Source organism: Astyanax mexicanus, chromosome 10 (genome assembly GCF_023375975.1).
Source record: "Astyanax mexicanus isolate ESR-SI-001 chromosome 10, AstMex3_surface, whole genome shotgun sequence".
Taxonomy (NCBI): Eukaryota; Metazoa; Chordata; class Actinopteri; order Characiformes; family Acestrorhamphidae; genus Astyanax; species Astyanax mexicanus.
Genome location: NC_064417.1, coordinates 6878120 through 6902865, shown reverse-complemented (window position 1 = coordinate 6902865; position 24746 = coordinate 6878120). Strand labels below are relative to the sequence as shown.

At 37.3% G+C, this 24746-nt stretch overlaps 2 protein-coding genes across 4 annotated transcripts in view; one reads left to right on the top strand and one right to left on the bottom strand.

Annotated features, from left to right (window-relative positions):
• Positions 1-1607: 1607 nt before the first annotated feature.
• On the top strand, positions 1608-8446 carry chst1 (carbohydrate (keratan sulfate Gal-6) sulfotransferase 1). Its single transcript, XM_022683861.2, has 2 exons — positions 1608-2092; positions 6667-8446. The coding sequence occupies exon 2, from the start codon at positions 6727-6729 to the stop codon at positions 7987-7989; it is 1263 nt and encodes a 420-aa protein (XP_022539582.1). The 5' UTR covers positions 1608-2092; positions 6667-6726; the 3' UTR covers positions 7990-8446.
• Positions 8447-10206: 1760 nt separating this feature from the next.
• The window catches only part of zgc:101566 (transmembrane protein 263), a 105481-nt gene continuing 90941 nt past the window's right edge, over positions 10207-24746 (bottom strand). For all 3 annotated transcript variants that reach the window (XM_049484387.1, XM_049484388.1, XM_022683860.2), the window contains exon 3: positions 10207-16594. In XM_049484387.1, the coding sequence (XP_049340344.1) occupies positions 16314-16594 (281 nt within the window). In that variant the 3' untranslated portion in view covers positions 10207-16313. The remainder of the gene's footprint in view (positions 16595-24746) is intronic.

Below are 24746 nucleotides of genomic sequence, written 5' to 3'. Positions count from 1 at the left end.
ATAACTCTTGTAAATGATTGATTGAAAATACATACAGTATGTTTTTGTTCTGCTTTAAGTCCACACTTAATTGAAGTAACTATTATTTTGCGATATTTTGTCCAATTTTGTGTAAATGAGGACTAGAAGAAAGAACAGAAAATAGATCATGCCAAAATAGATAGATAGATAGATAGATAGATAGATAGATAGATAGATAGATAGATAGATAGATAGATAGATAGATAGATAGATAGATAGATAGATAACTTTATTAATCTCAGGGGGGGAAGTCAGGTATTATAGCAGCACACTTAAAAGAGCAAGGAACAGTAAGCAAAAAAATAATGTATCATAAATGGGATAAGAGACATAGGCTATACAAAAAAGAATGGATGAGAAAAAAAAAAGTTTAAAAGTTGAGTTTAAAAAAAAAAAAACATTGGGCAGATGTTGAATTTATATTGCAGAAAAATGTTGGTCCAATCCAAAACCAACATTAGCTTGACATCAAAGTTCTAACATTGGACATATACTGAATTGCAGTATTAAATAAAAAAATTTAATTCATAAACCAAGGTTGGACAGATGTTGAATTTATGTTGTAAATTAAAATTGGAAATCGATAAAACAAAACAAAGCAGGCTTCAATAGTGGGCATATAAATAAATTTCAGTTTTGTAATTAAAGCTCGTTATCCATGAAACACCAACGTTGGATTAACATCAATCTCAACAAAAAGACAATTATTTTAGGAAGATGACGATTTAGAGTGTGTGTTTTTAGGTGGAATACTGCTAGGTAAACTGCTTCTCCAATTATCATGAAACTGCTGGCATATAATCTTATGAAATCATGAAATGCTGAAATGAAAGAAAAAGTATGTGAACCCTTTGGGATTACTTGGATTTCTGTATAAATTGGTCATTAAATGTGTTTTGAAGTCAAAACAATAGACAAACACAGTCTGCTTAAACTAATTTACTCAGCCAAAAGGTACAGTCGGAATTCTGTATCACTGTTCTAACAAACAATATATAGTTTAATTATGCATTTATCATTTGAAAGCCAGACAATTTGGATCATTGAGTTCTTGACAGATATTCAGTTGATGATAATCTTTATAATCCTTACTGGTACAAAAACATGGGTAAAAAAAAAAAAACTTTCATTCATTGAAAGGTACTATACTGTATTGTCAATATAAAGTACAGCCCCAGCGACAAGCTTTGCACTCTTTTTTAAGTACAAATCTGAACTTATTTTTGATTTTCTTAGTGTGATAGAAATAAAGGCTCTCTATTTATAAGATGAGTTAGAAGAACCGATTCACCTGTGATAAACATAAAGATAAATAATATGAAATAGAATAAAATAAAGTAAAATAAATTTAATATCAAGATAAATACAGAACAATATAAAAAGGAGAGTAGGAAATTAGTAATAGAAATATTACTGAGTGTGGTGACTGGTGGCCAACTGGGATACAAATAAAAGGGTGTTGAATCGAAGGCTCTCTTTTTTATACGATGAGTTAGACGAACCGATTCACCGGTGAATCGGTTCGTCTAACTCACCACATAAAAAAGAGACGGAGAGCATTGACTCGTTCACTCAGAGTGCACACAGCTCTCTCTCTCTCTCTCTCTCTCTCTCTCTCTCTCTCTGTCTCTCTCTCTCTCACTTCCAACCATCTATACTTCCATTCGCCGACTGAAGGCGCCTGTTCTGCGCGCGTGCACTCAGAGATCAAAGCTGGTGGAGAGAAGGCGCGAGAGAAGACGCTCCGTTTCTGCGCCTTTAGAACAATTCTATATATTTTATCATCATTTTCACATCATTTTACCTGTTTATCTCCTCGTGCTCGGTTCCCTGGCTTCGATCTCTTCTCTACACCTGTGGGCTGACTCTCTCTGACGGACAGACGCGTTTCTTCAATCTGAAATAAAAGAAGGTGAAGCGGAATCTGTTCTTCTATCCCTCTTTTACATCCTTCTCCTCGTGCCTCCGCGTGATGGTAACTCGCGCGGACAGACCTGTGCGCGTGCCCGGGGCTTGAAGGAGCAGCTGGTTCTGCGCTCGATCCGCAGCCGCGCGCAGCTTAATCAACAAGGCAAGTGAGGAACCGATGCACGCTAGCTGCAGCTGCATGTAGCTGCACGCTCTGCTTTAATGTCTCGTGTTTGCAGATGTGTCGTTGTGTCGCGCGCGCGTGTGCCTGTGCTTGTGTATGTGTGTGTGTATGTGTGCATGGTGGGCTGCTGCTTCTGCTGCGCGTGCTTTCATCACCTCACAAATGACAGCGAGTGAGTTAGCACTGCAGTGAAGCAGCACATCCTGTTGCAGACTGATGACCATCTAATATGCATATTTGCATAGGATATATAATCATAGCTGTGCATCCTGTCTGTGTGTGTCAGATTTTTTGTGCTCGAGCTCTTTGATCTCCTCTCTACAGGTGCTCTAGCTCGTGCTGCTCTTTCATCCAATTAATGTTTTAGGTGTATGTCCTCACCGTCCTAAAATAATCGCCTCATTGAAACATATATTTTTAATGAAAACATTAAAAAAAAAAAAAAAAAAAAAAAAAAAAAAAAAAAAAATATATATATATATATATATATATATATATATATATATATATATATATATATATATATATATATATATATATATGTGAGTTGTTATGGCTCTTTAAAAATGAGCAGTGGTTTTAAGACAGTTTATCATACAGTCGAGTAATAGAACCATCCAGAAAATGTACAACCCCCTAATTAAAAAATCTGAAAATATTGTGTAAATATTAAATATACATAAAATATTTCAAAAACATTAGAAGTGACTATTTGCACAGGTACAGGTAGCATTTGTAACATAGTTACATAATTTCACCCCTTTTTAAACTTTGTAGTGCAGAATACCCTAATGTAGTGGATAAGCAAAGCCAAGCCTCTTTTATTATATGTATTCTATAAACTTTAAAATAAAGATGAATCATATGATAATATAATATTATATGTCATAAATATATCATAGGACAATAGGTTCTTAGATTTTAAAATGGCCATTGTAATCAAACAAATTTAATATTTAGATTAAAGCGAGCAAAATAGAGATTTTAGTTGCCAAATTGCCATCATTATCAGCATCAACCAAAAACCTTGTATCTCAGTTTTTATTGTCTTTTATTTTACATCGTTTGAATGTGGTTGTTGTTCTTTAAATTTTGTTGTTATAAGAAATGGAACAAAAGAAAATGACAAAACCTGAGCTTGTGTCTTTAATATTTTAACAACTACAAATTGTAGAGCATTGCTAGCTACTTTTATGGACTTAGCTATTTTACTGACTAAAATATAGACTAAAAACTCAATAAAACTCAATCATAAGACTAAACAGCTATCCTATGCAATATTTATAGCATATAGCCTTTATTAATAAGAAGTAAACTTTATATTATAGTAAAATTATCATCATTACTGATTGGGGAAGAGCCCTGAATTGTGGAGATAAGTTCAATAAAAAAAGGTAAAAAGCTCCATCTATAGGAAGCTATTAAAATTATTATACATCACATTTGTTTTGAGTTAATGAGAATAAGTCACACTCTTGACATAGACCATTATCCTAAAGGGGTTGAGTCATAAGATCTGACCATCCGAGGATGTAGGAAATTTTACCACAGGTGGTCATGCAGCATCATGAGGAGATGATTTAGACCAAAAAGTCAATTTTAACAAAAATGGTTATTTTAGGAAGGTGATGATTTAAAGCATGCTGTGTTATTAGGTGGATCACTGCTCCATTGATTGTGAAACTGCAAATTTTAGAGATTTCAGAGAGTTTTCAGCTGGCATATGACCATATGACCTTCAGTGTTAAAATATGGTTGGAATAATCAGCTCAGTCACTTAAATGTTCAAGGGTTATGAAGAAGTAATGACAATGCTTATAAATCAAGGCGAAAATGCTAACCTGCAATCAATGTCTTGGTCCTAAAAATATGACAATTATTATGTTTCAATGGTATTTAATTATATTTTAATTATGATACCACGTCATATACAGTACCAGTCAGTCAGGTTTGGACTGTTTTGGAGTGGTTTTCTTTATTTCTATATTTAATTTATTTTCTACATTGTAGATCAATATTAAAGACGTCTAAAATATAAATAATCTAAAAAGAATCTAAAATTTAAAACATATTCTGGTTGAATTTAATGAGAAGAGGTATGTTCAAACATCTGACTGGTGCTGTACTTAAATGTAAGTATTCAAAAAAAGGTAAAGTTGAGCTCTTTAATCAGTAGAACTGTAGATCACTGATTCACTCATTAATAAACACTAAAATACTGACTGAGACAGAGAAGTATTTATCTGGTATTTTTGGAGCCTTGATATATTTTTCTTTGTCTATTAGCCTTCTAAAAGGAGTTCATTGATCCAATTGTTAATGTATTTAAATTAAATTGGGTTAATGTAAACCGTACAAACTTCCATATATACATTTAAATACCAGCTCATAGGACTGTCACAATAATTTTTACTGACTTATTGTACAATATATGGATGTGACATCAATATTTTTTGCTGACCTCGATATATTGTCCATGGAGTTTTATTTCCATGTTTTGCCAAAAAGCATACCTAGATCTGTAAAATGATTATCAAGTAATAGTTAATTGCTCTTTAAAAGAGTGAAACTGCATTATTACGATAATATATTATTAATATACTGTATACAGTACACATAATGGTCTTAAAATATCAGTGATATTGTTTAGCTCAATAATGTCTAAAACAGAAATCCTCCAAAAAAGACATTTACTGTGACAGGCCTTTCAAATAATTTATATATACTTTGGTATATATATATATATATATATATATATATATATATATATATAGAAAACATATTATATACCAAAGTATATATAAATTATTTGAAAGGCCTATATATATATATATATATATATATATATATATATATATATATATATATATATATATATAGTTGACATCATTCTAATTTGGCAGTTGTTCTTTTTATTGTTAAAATCTTTAAAAATTGTACATGCGAAAAACTCAATTCATACATACAGGTAGTGGTTTTACATGAGTATATTCATTAAAACATCTCCAAAGCTTTCCTTATAGAAGTCTAGTATTATTTAGAGTTGTTCATAGTTAAAACCTGGTTTGGTGAATCAGTGATAACGATAATAAATCAGGTGAGCTGCTGATGTAATTGAACACATCCACTGAACTACTGAATGACTACTAACACTACTAAATCACTTCCCCTGAATTTGAAATTCTTGTTGCTTTTTACTGTATTTATGTTTACCTGCATCCAATCTAATGTGATCTAATCTGATCTGTTTTACAGTAAAACCCTCTTATTATGGAGACCTATTTTATTTTTTATTGACTTATTTTCAATAAAGTGGTTAGGAGTCTAAAACATCTGGAAGGACAAGAAATGAAATCCTCATGAAGTACTGATGCAATATAAAGAACAACTGCTAAATTATTTCACATTACATTAAAAAAAAGAAGTGACTGTTGAAACAGAAGGTTTTATTTGTGGCAATCTGGTTTTAATGACTATAAATATTACAAAACAGGAAATCAGTAATCCAGTAAAAAGTATTTCCAGTTGTCAGAATTCTGTCACCTATTATAAGATGGTTTAGATCCAGCAGCACCTGGTTTAACTTAATAAAAAAAAAACTACTTATGCATTTTTAATTATCAGCTTTTTTAGAGTCATAGAGCTTTAGATTAGATTAAATGAACATTCTGACTCATATGAATGAATGTGTACTGTATTGGTTTGTATTTATTTCTGATATTACAGAATATATATATATATATATATATATATATATATATATATATATATATATATATATTCTGTAATATCAGAAATAAATACAAACCAATACAGTACACATTCATTTATGACCATCATATGAGTCAGAATGTTCATTTAATCTAATCTAAAGCTCTATGACTCTAAAAAAGCTGATAATTAAAAATGCATAAGTAGTTTTTTTTTATTAAGTTAAACCAGGTGCTGCTGGATCTAAACCATCTTATAATAGGTGACATATATATATATATTGATAGCATAAAAAATGATTTCATTTGTACTCGTGCAATGATTGCATAATCATTTCCAGTGGTACCTGATCCTGAAAAAGAGTAAGCTCAGTATAAGTTGTGGTTGTTATCTAGTACTTAAGGAAATGAAGATAAATATAGAACATTCTTACTATGACCCAGCACTAATAAACAAAAACCTTTTTAAAAAAAAAACATTTGAAAACATTCCTCGTACTCTGAGTTTTTGTTTGCATTCTAATATTATATAATGCTATATGTTATCATGTATTAAGTGATTTAAACATTTTGCTTATATGGTAGGCATTTTTATCATTTCTTTAACATATTTTATTCTGTTTAAATGTGTTGTTTAATAATTCAATGTATTCTTTAATAATAAACTACATGTATATGTATTTTAGGTCAGCCTGTAATGAACTTGAATTATCTTGTTTTCTGAGTGTGCTAATGTCTGTACACCAGTGTAACGTGTCAGATTTGTTTTGCATGTTATTTGGTTAATGAATGAAACCTCTGCACAGCCTCTACTGACGCTCTCTGTGTTTCCCTCTCGCTCAGCTGTCCCTTCGCCGATGGGCATCAAATCAGCCCGCATCATCTAAATGAAGTTACTCAGCCATGCAATGTTCCTGGAAGGCTGTGATTCTGCTCGGCTTGGCGTCGATCGCCATCCAGTACACAGCGATCAGGACGTTCACCGGAAAAACATTCCAGATTTGCCCCTTGACCAGCCCTCTGAACTGCAGCCTGGGGTCGGACGGGGAGGCTTTTGGGGGCTTGTGTGACGAGTTCCCTTATTTCTTTTACAACAACTCCAGAAAGACCCATGTCCTCATCCTGGCCACCACTCGCAGCGGCTCCTCTTTCGTGGGGCAGCTTTTCAACCAGCACTCGGACGTCTTCTACCTGTTTGAGCCGCTTTATCACGTCCAGACCACCCTGATCCCTCACTACACGCACAGCCGGAACACAGCCGACCGCAGGGTGATGCTCGGGGCCAGCCGAGACCTCCTGCGGAGCTTGTACGACTGCGACCTCTATTTCCTAGAAAGCTATTTCAAGCCTCAGCCTGCGAACCACACCACGGACAAGCTCTTCCGCCGAGGGGCCAGCAGAGCACTGTGCTCCCCACCAGTCTGCGATGCGTTCAGCCCCAGCGAGCCGTACATAGACGAGGGCGAATGCATCCGGAAATGCAGCTCCCTTAACTTGAGCCTTGCGGTCGAGTCGTGCCGGGAGAGACGCCACGTGGCCATTAAAACCGTGCGGATTCCGGAGATTGCAGACCTCAGAGCGCTCATCGAGGACCCTCGTCTAAACCTCAAAGTCGTCCACCTGGTAAGGGACCCTCGAGGTATACTTTCGTCAAGGATCGAGACATTTCGAGACACCTACCGCCTCTGGAGGATATGGAGGGCCACTGGACGGAAACCCTACAACCTAGACCTCACCCAGCTCAGCACTGTGTGTGAGGACATGCTACGGTCCACAACCACCGGCTCCAGTCGCCCCCTCTGGCTTAGGGGCAGGTACATACTGGTGAGGTACGAGGATCTGGCCCGGAACCCGCTCCAAAAGACTACAGAGATTTACGACTTCCTGGGTCTGCCCATGGAGAAAAGTGTGGAGGAGTGGATCCGGAACAACACAAGAGGCAGCAACGACATCTCGGCCAAGCACAAGTACGGCACGGTCAGGGACTCGGCCGCCAACGCAGAGAGCTGGAGGCTCAAACTGTCTCATGAAATCGTTGAACACACACAGACAGTCTGCCAGCAGGTTCTCGAGGAGCTGGGATACAAACCGGTCAACTCGCCGGAGGAGCTCAAGAACATGTCCGTCTCGGTCATCGAGGACAAAACCTTTGTACCTTTTTTGTAAGCGGAAAAATTGCACAAGTATTTTTCTAAATTTCTACTGTTGCCTTAATCCTTAAAATCGACTCATTCGGAACATATTTGCACTAAGAACTTTGTAAAGCTCGGAAGTTCGCTCGCGGTCTCGATGAACAGCACAACATCATCATCATCAACAAAAACAACAACAACCAACCAACCAAACCAAAACCCCGAGCGGAAGAGATCTTAGCTTCAGCTCAAATGCAGTAAACATCATCAGAATCAGAACCACAGCCCTTGTTCACAAATGTTTAGTTTAAGTATATTAAGAATTGATCACTATCTGGGTAATCAGTTCCTGTATCCTGTTTCCTTGATAAAGGTGAAAAGAGTTCTGTGGGTGAAGGACCAAAACTATTTTCCAGAAACTGCAAACATTTGCTAAAATAAGAGATCTGAAACGGTGACACCATGCAATAAACTTGTGAATGTTGCAGAGAGTCTTGAATCGAGTCTTGAGTGTTTTTCAGTTTGCATATATTCTGAGGAATATGTCTTAACCCTTGTGTGGTGTTCGGGTCTTTGGGACCCGTTTTCATTTTTCATCAAATGATACAAAAAAAATATTTTTTCTAACTCAAACTCATTGGCATTGGCTCATTTTTTGTGAAAAACATATATCAAAACACATTTTCGATAAACACACACTGTACAACCCCCCCCCCCCCCCCCTACACATTTATATTACATACAGTATGTTTGGCCAAGGGCTAATAAACATTGCTTCATTTGTAAATTTGAAACTAAACAAATTTTCTACTCATATCTTGAGTTAAATTCATTTTCTTTTACATTTTATTAAAAAACTAATAAAAAAAAGAGTAGCACTTTTTGAAAGAAATGTAACATAAGAAAAGTAAAGGGCAAATATTAACCATGTAAGCTGTTTATATTGCTTGCAATTTAGGTGAAGCAAGCATGTGTAAAGCATTTTAATGTAAAATTGCTTAATTTTGCTGAATTAAATACAAGTAACAAAGTAAACGAGTAACAAATATATGAACACCACACAAGGGTTAAGTGACTAGTGATCAGTTTGTGATTTTGTGGTTTTAAGAGAAGTCTAGTCCCATTTTGCATGTCTTTTTTTTATTTATACAGTTCAGGGCTGGAAAAATTATTTTACAATGGCTGTTTGACTGATTCCATTGAACAGAACTATGTGAGTGAGAGGAACATTGATTTGAAAATTAAGAACCCTTACAGTGGCTTGCATAGGTTTGGGCACATCTGGTCAAAATATCTGTCACTTTATCAATAGCTAAACCACTAAAATATGACCAAAAGGCACAGATTTAAAGCATTTACATAGTACTGAACTGTTGTTATTAGATGTTTTTTGTCTGTTCTTTTGTAAAAGCTTTCTAGTTCTGTGAGATCTTTGGGTCGTCTTGCTGCATGGTTTGAGGTCTTGCCATAGATTTTTAATTATGTTTAAGTGAAGTGAGGGCCATGGCAAAGAAAACCTTGGTATAATAACTGAACTAATTTAAAGATTTTATTTAGAGATTAAAAATGGTATTTCAAAATGTAAAAAAAAACATAAATAAGGCATAAATTACATACAAAATATATCATTTTAAAAATGATCTGTATACCAGCTCATTATCATGAATAGGCTTCCTCCTAAAATGTTGAAATAAGTGTTTCATTTAACTTTCATTTATGTAATACTGTACATTTTGGCAAATGATGCCTAAAACCCTTTGCTTGCTTTTTTTTATACAGAACCTTGCAGATGACATGTCTCTCCAAACCATCACTGATTGGTGGAAACTTCACACTAGACCTCGAGCAGTTTGGACTGTGTGTCTCTCCACTCTTCCTCCAGACTCTGATCCCTTGATTTACAAATGAAATGTAAAATTTACTGATGATCAGTGATGGTTTGAAGAGTCATGTCATCTGCTGGTGTTGATCCACTGTGTTTTATTATTATCAAGTCTAAAGTCAGTGCAGTTTTGTTTTCCCACAAAATCTTACAGCACTTCATGCTTCCCCCTGCTACTGACAACTTTTATGGAGATGCAGATTTCATTTTCCAGCAGGACTTGGCACACTGCCCACACTGCCAAAAGTACCAATTGAGACAACCCAATTGAGGTTTTTGGGTTTTCATCGGTATGGCATGGCAAAAGTCATGGGGTAGCAGTAAAAAAAAAAAAAAAAAAAAAAAAAAATTGAATAAACAACAGAGACATTTCTAAAATACAGAATTGCTTTAATTGTAGAATACAGCATCAATTTAGCAAAAATAGTTCTATAATAGACAAAAATCTACTTGTTTTTCCCCCAAAGTCCAGTTTATAGTAACAGAGTCTCCAACACAAAAAGTCACCCATCACAAATCATGAAAATGGAAAAAGAAAGAAATAAAGAAAGGAGAGATATATGATTGAACAGCAGCAGCACACTGCATGGAGAGGCCTACAGCTGAACGCATGCAATGTACCAGTACTCAAATAGCATTCCAAGCTAAGAACGTGCCTGAAAATAATCATAATGAAAAAACACAAACACACAAACAAACACACACAGATAAGAGTTAAATAAAAATGTGCAGAAAAAGAAAGAAAAATAGAAAGAAAAAAATCCACATGCACGTAGTGTAGTGTAATGATCAGAACCTCTATGAGATGCAGAGAGCAATAAAAGACTGCAAGATGAAGAGAGAATACATTGGCGGCGGATCTGAACTGGTTTGCTTTTGAATGCCAAAAACATTTTGCTCAAACTCTGCAGACATTCGAGACAAACGGAGGCAGGTAAACACACAAACTATATTATATGGTGATTAATTGATGGGTTTGAGGAGCAAATGAAAGCAGCTCACAGGTGGATTTAAAGTGAGAATAAATTATTTATCTTAGGCTTTAAAGGAGAACTCTGGTGTAAAATTTACTTTTGTTGTAGTAAAACATGATAAAAAAGTCTTATCTTTGATGAAAAGCACACCTCAGTTCTCCCAGCGCATTCCGAGATCCAGAAATTTCAACAGTTTGTCCAAACGCCCTTCAGACTGGGTGACACGGGGCATAATTTGCCCTGATAAATCGCTTTTTCCACCGTTATTTAGCAGCTCAAAGTAGCTCCACACCTCCTTGCTAGAATCCGGAGAGTCCTGACATTTAATAACTTAAAAAGTGCACAAGAAGCTTTTTAAAAACCACTGTTTAGATCCTGTACTGATAATGACAGACATATATATATATATATATATATATATATATATATATATATATATATATATATATATATACTAACATAGACTCTGCATAGCCTGCCTCCTGGCACACAGTGATAGTGGCGCTTGAAGCTGAAGCTAGCATTATGGGATGTAAACAGTGTTTTTTAATAAACTTCTTGTTCACTATCACTTTTTAAGTTATTAATGCCTCGTTTTAAATGTCAGGGCTCTCTTAATTCTAGCAAGGAGGTGTGGAGCTACTTGAGCTGCTGGATAACGGTGAAAAAAGTGATTTATCAGGGCAAATTATGCCCCGTGTCACCCAGTCTGCAGGATATTTGGACAAACTGTTAACATTTCTAAATCTCAGAACCCTGTGGGAGAACGGAGGTGTGCTATTTATTAAAAGGTAAGTACTTTTTTATCATGTACTAAAACAAAACTAAATTTAAAAACCAGAGTTCTCCTTTAAGTCCCAGGTCACACACCAGAGTAAGCAGGGGGTTTGTCTGTGGTAAAAGCAGCCGTGACGAAGTGTTGAATGAAGGTGTGATTTTCTCGTCATGCAGTGTGAAGAAAAACTGTAGCATATTTAAAACAGCTTTCTGCATCTTACAGCACGATGTGAAATTTCTCAACTGCAGATTGTGTCTCAAAAACCATATCTGTAACAGATCTGCTTTAGTTCTCAAAAACAAATGGTTCATTCGAGTGCCTTAAAGATCCACTAAACCCCAAACCTAAACCATTGTTTCCATTATTAGCTGAAATGTGCTTCTTTGAAGTTGTAAAACACACCAGTCCTGCTTAAAACTTTTATTAACATTTTCTAACTTTTAAAAAACACTTTTATTCTGGTAATTTCCGCCTCTGTTGCGCCCTCTTAAGTTCAACTGCACTATGTGTCAATCAATCAATCAATCAATAATACTGTCCCTCATCTGACGTCCAATCATTTGCGTCTCACAGAGGTACCTCATCACAGAGGTACCTCATCAGAGGTACACTGCTGCTGCTGCAGCTCCAATCAGCTCTCCTTCCTGCCCTGCATCTAAACCCATACATCACCCAGTGCTTCTCACAAACTATTCCTCCCATTTTGTAGCCTGTTTTAAATCTGAGCTGAGGGTGGGGTCAGCTAAAATCAGGGAGTTTTAGTGCCCCTCTAAGGGTTTATAATTAAGGAGTCATGGCCTATAATAACCACTTTTGAGTTCCGTTCAAATGAGTTCACTTGTTCTGAGTTTGTGAAAATGGACCCATGTAGTCAATCAGCCAAGACATATTTAATGTCTAAAGTTTGCTTCTCTAGTTTTGCACAGAAGATACAAGGTTAACAAATTGGTCACTGAGGGTTTTTTTCACACCTAAAGTCAGAACCAAAGGTTACACCAAGGTTCATGTTTCTGTTATACTCTTTTATGCAATTGGTCTGAGTAGTTTTGGTTTCACAGTGCAGTTAGATGAGCACACTAAGAAACTTTGTTATTCCATCACACTAAAGACTAAATTCCTGGTGTCATGCCAAATTCTGCTTTCCTGCCAGAATTGGACTCCCTTTAATTGCACACTTATGCACGCTCATCAGCATACCACTGCATCAGATTCTGACACAGCGTTGGTTCTTTCTCTTCTTCTGTAGTTCAATAGGTGACGAAAATCTGACTTAACTAGTAGATAAACTGGAGTCCATTGTTTAAATGTCCTTGTATAATTGTACAAATTTCATCTGGTTAGTTTAGGTTTCACACTGCAGTTTAGAGAGGGGACTAAAGAACTTTGCTACATCCTGTTTTCATCAGCATCAGCTGGGTGGAGTCTCTCTATACTTCATATTAATGAAGTATATCTCTGTCAGAATCTGACTTCCCTTTTGGTCATCCAGAAAAAAAAAAAAAACATACCCTATGCAGGTTAAGAGTAAAGGATACCAGTAAACTACCAGTAAAGGGTATGTTTAGTCTGGATGACCAGCTGATCTTGAGCTGGATTTTTTAGCAAGGTGTACATGGACACTCCATAGTCAAAGGTGTGAAAGCTTCGTAAGGTCCTATCCGGACGGGATTAGTTTTTTTTTTTTAGGGGGATCTCAGTGATTGTATGTATGCGTTTTTCTAAGACAAATTACAGGCTGAATTATCTACTGTTTTTCGCTAAAACTCCCTGGTCCTCTAGTAATTTTATTCCTGTCTGGATCCACATCTCTGAGTTTCATCACCTCGTATTTATTAAAATTGCTATTTGTCCACTGCCACGCACCGTAATTACAATTTGGGTGCACGCTTCCACAGAGATCCACATAAACACAACAGCAATGGAGGAGTGGAAATGGAGGAGCTACTGAACGCGATTTCATGTAACTGAGAAAGCCAAAAAAAACTCACTGAGTTGCAGGAGTTTTATCACTGAGTAGAAGTGGGAAATATTTTTCACAGACATCCCCCTTAGAAATTAAAGATGTCTTTTTATACACGTTTTTGGCTGCACTAACAGTTACAGTGGATTCTGAGGAGACCACCTCTTTTGATCAGACCAATTTTTAGTCCTGTTGTCTTTATACCTGCTATTTTGCTTCACACCAAACTTTAAAAAAGTCAGAAGGTCTGGATCAAACAAGGGAGCTATGAAAGCACCTTAAAATGTAATTCAGTATGAAGGTGTTTAATGTGAACACAAGCTGGATTCTTTTTTTTTTTTATCTATTTAAATTGACCTAGTACTATTCTTGGGAGATTACCAGCATGTTTATATGTGAACAGAAGTGGCTATATGATCGGTATGTGTAGAATAAAAATGAAATGGCAGCATAGCTTTAGTTTAATAGCATGGTCTTCTGTGCAAATGGGGCATAGCATGGCCAGCAAAGCTTAATGATATTTTCAGACCAGTAGGTGTAGAGTTGTTGCCTTTTTAACACCAAACTACGGATGGGTTCCCTGGCTAGGCAAATTTACCACTCTACACCAGTTACACAGGTTTCCTTTGCCAAGACTCCACATCTAACTGTGCATTTAACTACCTGTGTAACATGATCCACATGGAAGTCACTCTGGAGAATTGATGAACTGTTATTCTCAGGACCTTAATGGCAGGTTATACCCTTTTAAATGCATGCTACACAAACTTCAAATATACCAGAACAAGTAACCCAGTAAACTCCAGTGTTTTAGTGTTTTAAGTGTGAAAGCTATAGATTTACCTACATTCAGTTACGTTAGCCTTGTATCTCCAGTACAAAACTGAAGAAGCAAAGTTTAGACACTTCTTGTCTGACAATATACAAATGATTCTTAAAAGCCATTCCTTGGGTGGGCATGGTAGTGGATAACACCACGTTCGTGACAGTTATCTATCAGTTATCATGTCAAAGTTTTATCAAAGGGGTTTTATTATTGATCTGGGTGATTATTGTGTGCTAAATAAGTTACAGTACTCGTTTAAGACTCTTAACACTACATTGGCCCACCTCTGTAATATAATAAACCAAGTCCAGCTGGAACTCTGGTTAAGAGCACCAGGTAAATGCGTAAATGCCATAAGCGTAGACATCAAACACATTTTGGCTGATTGACACATTACATGTGGTTTTGATAAATCATTCCAATTCAAACGCAGTTCTTTTATCAAGGCATCACTCCAAAAAAAATCTTTTTGGCACCTTTTTATGTTTAAGTGTGTAGTGTATTTTTAATGCTGTATGTTCAAAGGGAGAAATAGATGGAATCTGTGCAAGTTCAACATGTCTGCTATTGGTAAACCCATTTTTATTTAAAATGTTTGACTTTGTAAGATCAGCGATGTTGGTAGAAGCTAAACTTCTGTAGGAGTTTTAATAAAAAAAAAAAGCAGTTCTTCTGCCCAGTCCTGGGGTTTTCAAGCTTTTCACATTTCTCCCTGCTGACCCAAGATAAGAAGGGCTTGATAATTAATTAGTCCATGAGTTGAATCAGGTATGCAAAATTAGGGAAATGATAAATATACAGGAAGGGGGCAGCAAACCATTATGCTCAAGTCATAACAGCAGTCTTAACATTACACACTGAATTGTTATTCTGCTGTAGAGCTTTAAATAATACTTAGGTAGAGTTTTACACTGGATGGTCCAAATGTAAACATACAGGGGGTTGGACAATGAAACTGAAACTCCTGGTTTTAGACCACAATAATTTATTGTGGTGACGGACAGTTCTGGTGGAAACAGGAGAGTTGAGGTGCACATTGAATTCTGCCGTGATTTGGTCAGCCGTGGTTTTATGTTTTTTGGATTCAAATCGGGGTTAGCCCCCGAACATCCCTTTCAGACAGCTTCCTCTTACAGCGTCCACAGTTAATCCTGTTGGATGTGGTTCGCCCTTCTTGGTGGTATTCTGACATTACCCTGGATACCGTGGCTCTTGATACTTAATCACAAAGACTTGCTGTCTTGGTCACAGATGCGCCAGCAAGACATGCACCAACAATTTGTCCTCTTTTAAACTCTGGTATGTCACCCGTAACGTTGTTTGCATTGCAGTATTTTGAGCAAAACTGTGCTCTTACCCTGCTAATTATACCTTCACACTCACGCTTCATGCTCTTACTGGTGCAATGTGTCCAATTTAGCCATGAAACCTCCCACATTAAAATAACAGGTGTTTCAGTTTCACTGTCTTTCAACCCCTGTATATACATCTTGTCATTTCAATGAATGGAGATGGATTTATGTCTCTTCTTAGTGACACACGTTATTATCAGCTTAGAAACACAATCTCTTACCTTAACTAGAAAATAAGCAAAGTAACAAATGAAAACAAACATTCAATCAAACTATCGGACAAACAGGAAAAAAAAACAATAAAAAAAGTAAGATCCCATTGGTCAATGCTCAAACACATAGCAAATTCCACCAGCAGAAGTTACCCGTTTGCACTGTTCTGCAGTTCGTATTCTAATGCTAAACAGGCGAGTATAGGGAGTATAGGCTGGTCCTTGTGAAGCACAAAAGGGCAACTTCTGCCAGGAACTTGCTCTACTCACTGTTCCCCGAACACTTAAACCTTTAGAGAGAGACCAAACACACACCCGCTCAGACATTAACGGACACATCAAAGCAAACGTGAGGCGTGGAGCAGTTAGCCGGCTTAATCCGACTTGTCTTTTTTCTTTGTTGTAACTTTACCAGCCACCGCCGAGCCCACTGCCCCCACGCCTCCCGTCACCACCGAAACACTGCCCTTAACCAATCCCACGCCGGCCGCTGGCACGCTAGTCACAGCGGTTTTGGTCAACTCATAACTTTTGCTGCCCACCCAGGCCACGCCCCCAAGGGTGGCACCCACGGCTCCTTTGGTCAGGTTGAAGAGGCCGCCTGTCACTCTCCAGACCACGCCCGCTTCCGTCTTCGGATGGTCTTTGTCCAGATCTGAAAGGTACAAAAGTACATTCTCAGTTCATTCATGGTTTTCGTTTAAAAAAAAAAAAATAATAAAAATGTTGGTCAGTGTCTGTAATAAAACCTTTTCTTCTTAATTTGAAAACACACACAAATCATCTGTTCTTTACAGTGTGTAAGAACTGCATGATGAATGGACCAATGGAAATGACCCTCTTACTTCAAAGGAGCACTCCAGATGAAAAGAGAGACGTATACACTGCCAGGGCTGTGGTCAACATGCGTATTTGCCTCCTTCAGAGGTTCTGCAGTTGTTCTATTCTAGAGTGAGACGTTCCAGTTTAACCCTTTAACGTCCTGCTCAATTTTGGTAAATCACATTTTAAGTCTTTGTCTGTTAAATTAACCCACCGGATTGTGCCATCTCTATGATTTTTTTTCTGTCATCAGTCATTTATTAGTAATTTATCTTATATACAAATATAGAAGCATTACTTGTACATAACAAATTACAAGAGAATACCAAATCTTTGAATTCTATTGTATTGTATGTTTTGATGCATATAATTCTGTCATTTCAATACTTTTTTGTATTTGTGGTTTGTTTAGATTTTCCACAAACTATTAAAGGTTTGATACAGATTTATATTTAAAAGGTAAATATAGTTGCATACTAATTGCTATTATACACTAAATACAAAAAAAAAATGTTATTGCCCCAATCAATGAAAAAAAAAAAGACAAACTGAAGAAACTTTCATATCCTTTTTTTGGTTGAGACCCTAAAGGGTTCAGATACATTTCTGGCATATTGCTATCTTGGCAACAGAAAATACAGGTGCACCACTGACTGATTAGAACCTAGACAGGCATCAACACTAGGGGTGGGCGATATGGCCCTAAAATAATATTACAATATTTCATGGTATTTTCATGATAACGATTCTCTTGGCGATATGACAAAACACTGAATTAAAAAAGTATTTCAAGAATACACTACTGCAACAAAATTATTACATTGTATTGTATTATTACATTGTAAAATACATTACATTGTATTATTGCATACAATATGATAAGACACACCCCTAACTGAGATATATAACAAAAATACAATAATTTTTCAAATTTGTAACAGAAGTCAATGATTCAGAATGGCATGATACTAATAATAATGCACTCCATATATCTCCATGTATAATAAACAGTTTTCAGAAGAGAAATCTGTGTAGATTAACATCCAGCGCTCGTTTGATTTATAATCCGGTGAGATTTATGTATAAAAATAAACAAGAACAAATATGTTTATTGATAGTGCACCTTATAATCCGGTGCACCTTACCGAAAAATACGGTATAAAGGTAAAATCCTAAAATTATGACTGTTGCTTTATGTGAATTCACAAATGTCACACACACACACACACACACACACAAACACAGACACACACACACCTAAATGTCTTTAAAAATACACTTTTTTTTTTGGTAGTGAAGCTAGTTCTTACGGAGCCCTTAAGGTGACATCAAATTATAAAAAAAATAATAATGTGGGGCCACGACTTATTAAGGCGTGGGGATAAGATCCTAATGCGTGGTTAATACTTATTAAGGTATATGAACGAGATGCTAATGCGCGGGACTGAGATAATTAAGGCGTGTGAATGAGATAATTAAGTCGTGGTCACGACCTATTAAGGCGTGGGTACAAGATAATTAAGTTGTAGCTAGAAAATAATAAAGTTTGCTTTTCTGTAAATTAATGCATATGAAAAAAGAATTAATATTACATCAAAGCTCCAATTCAGGGATACTCTTTTGTAAGAAAATAGAGAGTGACTTGGTTTCTTTTTATTTTAATCTCTGAATGAATTCTAGTCATAGTTTGGAGTCTCTTTCAGTAAGACGTATTATAATTTTAAGTAAAAGACACTAAGCCTTCATAAGTCATAGCCACACCTTAATTATCTCATCCCCACACATTAAGATCTCGTTCTCATGCCTTAGGTTCTCGTTCTTATGCTTTAATAAGTGCTTTAATGGCCATGCATTAGTTTTTTTTTTTTTTTTTTTTTTAACATAAAGTCACTTTAGGGGCTTTGTAAGTTCTGATTCTTTAATTCCACTACAACAGCTATGCACTCAGTGCACCAGTGACCTCGGAACTGAGAGTCACCTCATTGATTTTAAGCTCAACTCATGGAATAAAATGCAGAGTGTACTGCTCTTAAACACCCGTCCATCATATGTTGAGTGAAGGCTGGAGGCTGTGTGATTAGAGAAAAACTGAATGAACAGATTTCCTTTAAAAATGAACTGAGGCTAATTAGCCGATTCTCAGATTTCAGGTCATTCTGGGAACCAAGGCGAAGCGAGACTGAATTCTGCCCACTGGCTGCTCAGTCTGACACAGACACAATGGTGTCGAGTCAAAGAACGAGGATTGTGAGACTCTGCTGCTCACCCCCGGCATGAACATTTGGAATCATCTCCTCTGCTAACGGGGGAGTGTAAAATCACTAGCCCAGGGTCTGAGCGTGATTTCTGAACTGGAGAAAATGAGATTAAAAACTCTCTGTCTGCTCAAGGACACGACAGCACCAGTCCCTGAACTGCGACAGTCTCTGTTCAAATTTAAAACGAGACGCCATTTATTTATTTATTTTCAAAGAAACAGACAAAGTCACGCAGAGAGAGGAAGATAACTTGAACAGAAACCATAGTCCTTATTGCAGAGTCTAGTCTGTTCACTCAGTGTTAGGGGTGGGCGATATGGCCCTAAATAAATCTATATATCACAATATTTCATGGTATTTTCGCAATAACAATACTCTTGAGGATATAACAAAACACTGAATAAAAAAAAAATCAAGAATACACTACTGCAACAAAATGAAAATTAAATGTTATTGTTGTATCCGAAATTATATGGCACACCGCAAACTGAGATTTTAAAAAAATACAAGAATTATATCAGATTTGTAACAGAAGTCAATGATCCAGAATGTCATGATACTAACAACAATGCACACCAAATATCTCCATATATCCAGGATTAATGTAAAATATACGTACGATATGATATGGCACACCCCTACACAGTTGCCATCTTTGCAATGAACTTACACAGTTATCACTTGTTATACGAGACCAGACACCTATCTCTTTAAATTGGGAAGAGGGGTCGGCGATATGGCTCTAAAATAATATTAATATTTCATGGTATTTTTCCGCTAAAAATATTCTTGGCGATAATGGATATGACAAAACACTGAAAAAAAAAAATCATTTCTGCAATAAAATACATGTATCAATGATATATCAGTTTTTGCTCGAAACTTGAAAAAAAAAACTTCTAATAAAACTTTTTTCATAACAATTCGCCACGAAAGTTCATACTCTGCTTGAGCATAGGGCTTTAAGATTGTAATTTTAGGCGGCAAATGGCAAAAACAGGCCAGAAGCATAAGAGGTTAAAACATTTAATCCTGTTTAAACTGTTCATCCTGTTCTTGTGAAGCAACTGTCTGAACTGTCCAGAGAATGTATTCTACTTCTGTTTTGCTTTAAAGCATTGCTGTGAAGATTTGATTGCATCCAGCGACAAAAGCTTTAAAGAGGTCTAGATTTTGCGTAGTCACCACCCCACCCTATTTTCTACACCCCAACTCCAATCTGTCCCCCAAAAATATTGGATGGAGCTCCATCATTCACTCAATACTGGGGTAATTTATACCCCTCTAACTGGTACAGACCTGGCATTTAGATATGGAACCAATTCTCTACATAGACTACACCCGCTGTGTGTGTGCATTTGCACATGTGTTTCAGCAATAGACACAACTTAACACAGCTGAATGTATTCATTAAAAGGAGTATATAGTGTAGTTCTACAATTCTGTATCCTGCATCTGTTGGAAAAGCTTGTGGTGTGGAGTCTGAATGAACTAACGCAGGATGCCTGTGCCAGTTGTTTTTCTGCCCGAGTCAAATGAAAGCGCAGTTTTTGGCCGGCTCTCTGAAATGGACTCAAATCTTCAGCTTTCGCATGGTTAGTAATAGGCCGAGCAGATGCAGGCGCACAGCTCTGGAGCTAGCAGCACTGCCTCGGCCTCTTTACTTCCTCTGGAGGACTGAAGCTCTGTGCCAGCACGGCATGGCTGGACGCACAGCACTCACCAAAACAAAACAATGCACCGTCGGGCACGGCCAGAAACAGCATCTTTGCGTGGGATAAACTTCAAGAAAGGACCATGAGAGAGGCAATTTTTTTGTGTGTTTTGTGTGTGTGTTTGTATGCGTGTACTTGTGTGTGCACATGGAGAAGAAAAGACAAAAGAGGTCTGAGACTACTCTTCTGTTTGGCAACCAAGATGTTTTAGCTAGAGCTACTTTAACCCATCATCACTGTAGCATTGTTTCTATAAGCTTCTGCAATTTCACAAGATTTATTCTAATCCAGTTTTGCTGGATTAATTTTTCACCAAGATCTTGCAGCAGCATTAATGATGGTAGAGTCTGACCACTGCACAAAGCAGCTCTTCTCCTTCCAGCACATCCCAAAGATTCTCAATGAGGTTAAGATCTGGACTCTGTGGTGAACTCTCTCTCAATCCATGTGTGAAAATGATGATCTCATGCTCCCTGAACCCTGAACTCTTTCACAATTCCAGCCCCATGAATCCTGGCATTTTCATCTAATCCATTGATGGAATAACCTGGTCTATATTCAGTATATTCAGGTAGTCAGCTGACCTCATTCTTTCAGCACATACTGTTGCTGAATCTAGACCTGCAGACCAACTGCAGCATCAACCGCACATCTTGGTCTTTGGGGCCAGCGGCTAGAGACCTCTTTAAAGGGGCACTAAACCCCGTGATTTTTGCTGACAAAAAAATGTAAGGGGTAGTTTGGGAGGAGCACTGGGTGATGTATGGGTTTAGAGGCAGGGAAGGAGGAAAAGCTGATTGGCTGAGCTGCAGCAGGCAGCAACAGTGTGCCTCTGATAGCGGTGAGATGCAGATGATTGGGACTTCAGCAGGGGGTGGTGTGAAAGTGAAAGACATTTGTGGACTGAGTCAGGAGAGTAATATTACAAGACTTTGACATAAATATGAATCAGATTAGGCAAGGTTATGCACAAGAGGTCTTTTGCAGCTCCACCAAAGTATCATAGTGCATTAGTAGTGTTTTGGCCCAGACTGACATTATAATGCCATTCTGAATTTTTCTTACATTCAATTTAATAAATGAATAAATAGATATGATGTTCTTATAAATCTGTTACACTTGTCTGTTACACTCAGGTCCTTCATATATTATAACATACAGTCTCGTCAATGGTCATCAAAGTTTTCATTTAAACAACAACTGCAGACATTCAGAGCTATGAGTTGTTTGAACAGTTAATCTAACAGGGCACACCTGGACAGCTAAAACACCTGTCACTCACATGCTCCAATATTTTACTAACTTGAAAAATGTGTTCCTTCAAACACAAGGAGCCAAACTGTTTAACAACTTAATCTGGAGATAAATATTACAACACAAAAGCTGAGACGACTCATTCAGCCGGGACCTTTAGCTCAAACGTCTCAGACGTCAAATATGTGAAGAGCAAAAACAAAACAAACTGGCTTTTCTGGTTCAATAATTTCGAGGTGTTACAATAATTATGATAGTGTGTTATTATCTAATAATGAAAAAAAAATACCTACATAATATTCACTGACCAAGATATTGACCATTGTGTTTTCTTAGCAAGGTGAGCTCATTAATGTGAATGAGTGAGAATGCTTAGAGAATGCTCATATTCCAATTTCAATGTCTGAAAATTATTTAATAATTATAAGTGGATTGTTCTTTAAAAGGTGTAACAGAATGTATATGCAGGACCATCGACTACAATCTATGACAGTGTTGAGTTAAAGTATCTCTTTTCTGGGAGTCGCCTTTTAACTCTGTTCAGGAGTTAAATCTGAACTGTTGTGGGAGTTAAAATGCTTTTCCCCATCTAGAGTAAAATACAGCTCTCAGCTGGAGTTCATTTTAGGATGAACTCCTTCACAGTGTTAACAAATAATGCAAAAAAAAATGTTATTAAACTAATGTTATTTAAAAAAAAAAAAATAAACCCCTGGCACATTTAGGAGTAAAAATGACAACAAAAAGCATCATAACTGATTACAATAACAATTTCACACTCAACAAGTCTATGCCAGTGTATTTTTTAATTGCATGGCAACTTTAATTCTGCATTGCCAGCACTTTGTCACAATTTACAGTGCAGCAGATGTGAACTTGCTCTTATAGCCAACAACATGTTGGCTAGGCAAACAACCGTTATATAAAATGTAATGGAATACCCAATGGAAGGGAGCCCTGGTGTGCAAGACTAAACACCTATGGCAGGGGTGTCCAAACTACGGCCCGCGGGCCATTTGCGGCCCGTTTCCTTTTTTGGAGCGGCCCGCGAGGTATTTTAGAAATAGAATGAAAGTTGGCCCGCTGTTAAGCAGGTTTTTATAATGTGAGATTCAAAGTTTGAACGCTAGGTGTCAGAAACGGGCCAAAGAGTCTAAAAGCGGAGAGAGTGCGCATTTCTAGCGCAGAAAAACGGGCCAAAAAGTCTAAAAGCGGAGAGGGGTGTGCATTTCTAGCGCAGAAAAACGGGGCAAAGAGTCTAAAAGCGGAGAGAGTGCGCATTTCTAGTGCAGAAAAACGGCCAAAAGAGTCTAAAAGCGGAGAGAGTGCGCATTTCTAGCGCAGAAAAACGGGGCAAAGAGTCTAAAAGCTGAGAAGGTGCGCATTTCTAGCACGGAAAACGGGGCAAAGAGTCTAAAAGCTGAGAGGGTGCGCATTTCTAGCGCAGAAAAACGTCCAAAAGAGTCTAAAAGCGGAGAGAGTGCGCATTTCTAGCGCAGAAAAACGGGCCAAAGAGTCTAAAAGCGGAGAGAGTGAAATTAAACATAAATTTGAAAAATCTTAGTTTACACAACACTGTCAAAGATAGATAAAGATAGTAAGTCAAGTAAAATGATGTGTAAATGAAATAATCAGGAAAAAAGTATTATTTAAAGTGGTAATAGGCCCATTAGAGAGTTCAGTCACGCTCCTCAACACCTTCAGAAATACACTGATACACCTCCAAAGAGTTCCCCTCAACTCAACTTGTAGTTTAAGATGGAGAATAAACTTACACAATTGAACACTTTCACACTTATTTTTCGAACTTTGGAAATTTGCTGTGTAGTTACTAGTGACTAGCCTCGCATAAAATGCACCTTGTAATCTGGTGTGCCTTATGTATGAAAAAACAGACCAGAAAATTGAAGTTCATTGATAGTGAGCCTTGTAATCCTGTGCGCCTTATAGTGCGAAAAATACGGTAGCATTCACTACGTTAGCATTCCTGTGCTGAGGCCGAGGCTGAGGCTGTTACTCCAGCAGGCCGGAGTTGCAGCAGTGTCTCATTAGGACGCTGGGTAAAGCAGTTCTGAGCCGCAGCCTCAGACGCTGCCATCTGCCTCTCTCTCACTCTTCATTACCGTTGGTGTCACCGGGCCGGAGCTCAGCCGGCGTGACCGTAATGACCGGGGTGAATCTCGCACCTCCGAATGTGCTAGCTGCCATGCAATTAATAGCTAGCTTCAAGCACTTTGCCCTAGCGGAGTGGTAATTACGCACTTCGCTCTCGCCAGCCTCGCTCAGCGCGCAGCACTGCTGTTAAACAGACGGCAAAACCCAGAGTGAAGATGAAGATCAACTCTATTAAAAAAGAAAGTGAAGAAGATAGAAAGGCGTGGGAAGATGCTCCATCAGGGGCTCCAGAAACCAAGCAGAAATGACCTGTTCGTGATGGATTTATTGATTTTAGGTATTGCTACAACAGATTTTAACACCAGTCAGTTTGGACACCTCTTCTTATTCCATGCTTTTCTTTATTTAATTTAATTTATTTGTTTTTTATATTGTGGATTAATATTAAATACATGACAACAATTAAGGGACACATATGGAATTATGTAGTAAACCAAACACTGCATTTGTCCTCCACAATAATCCCCTGATCTAAACCTGATGAACTGAGATGGTGATTTGAGGTGGTTTAATTGGGATGAGCTGGAGCTTCACATAATGAAGGAAAAGCAGCAACTATTGTTCAGCACCTCCAGGAACTCCT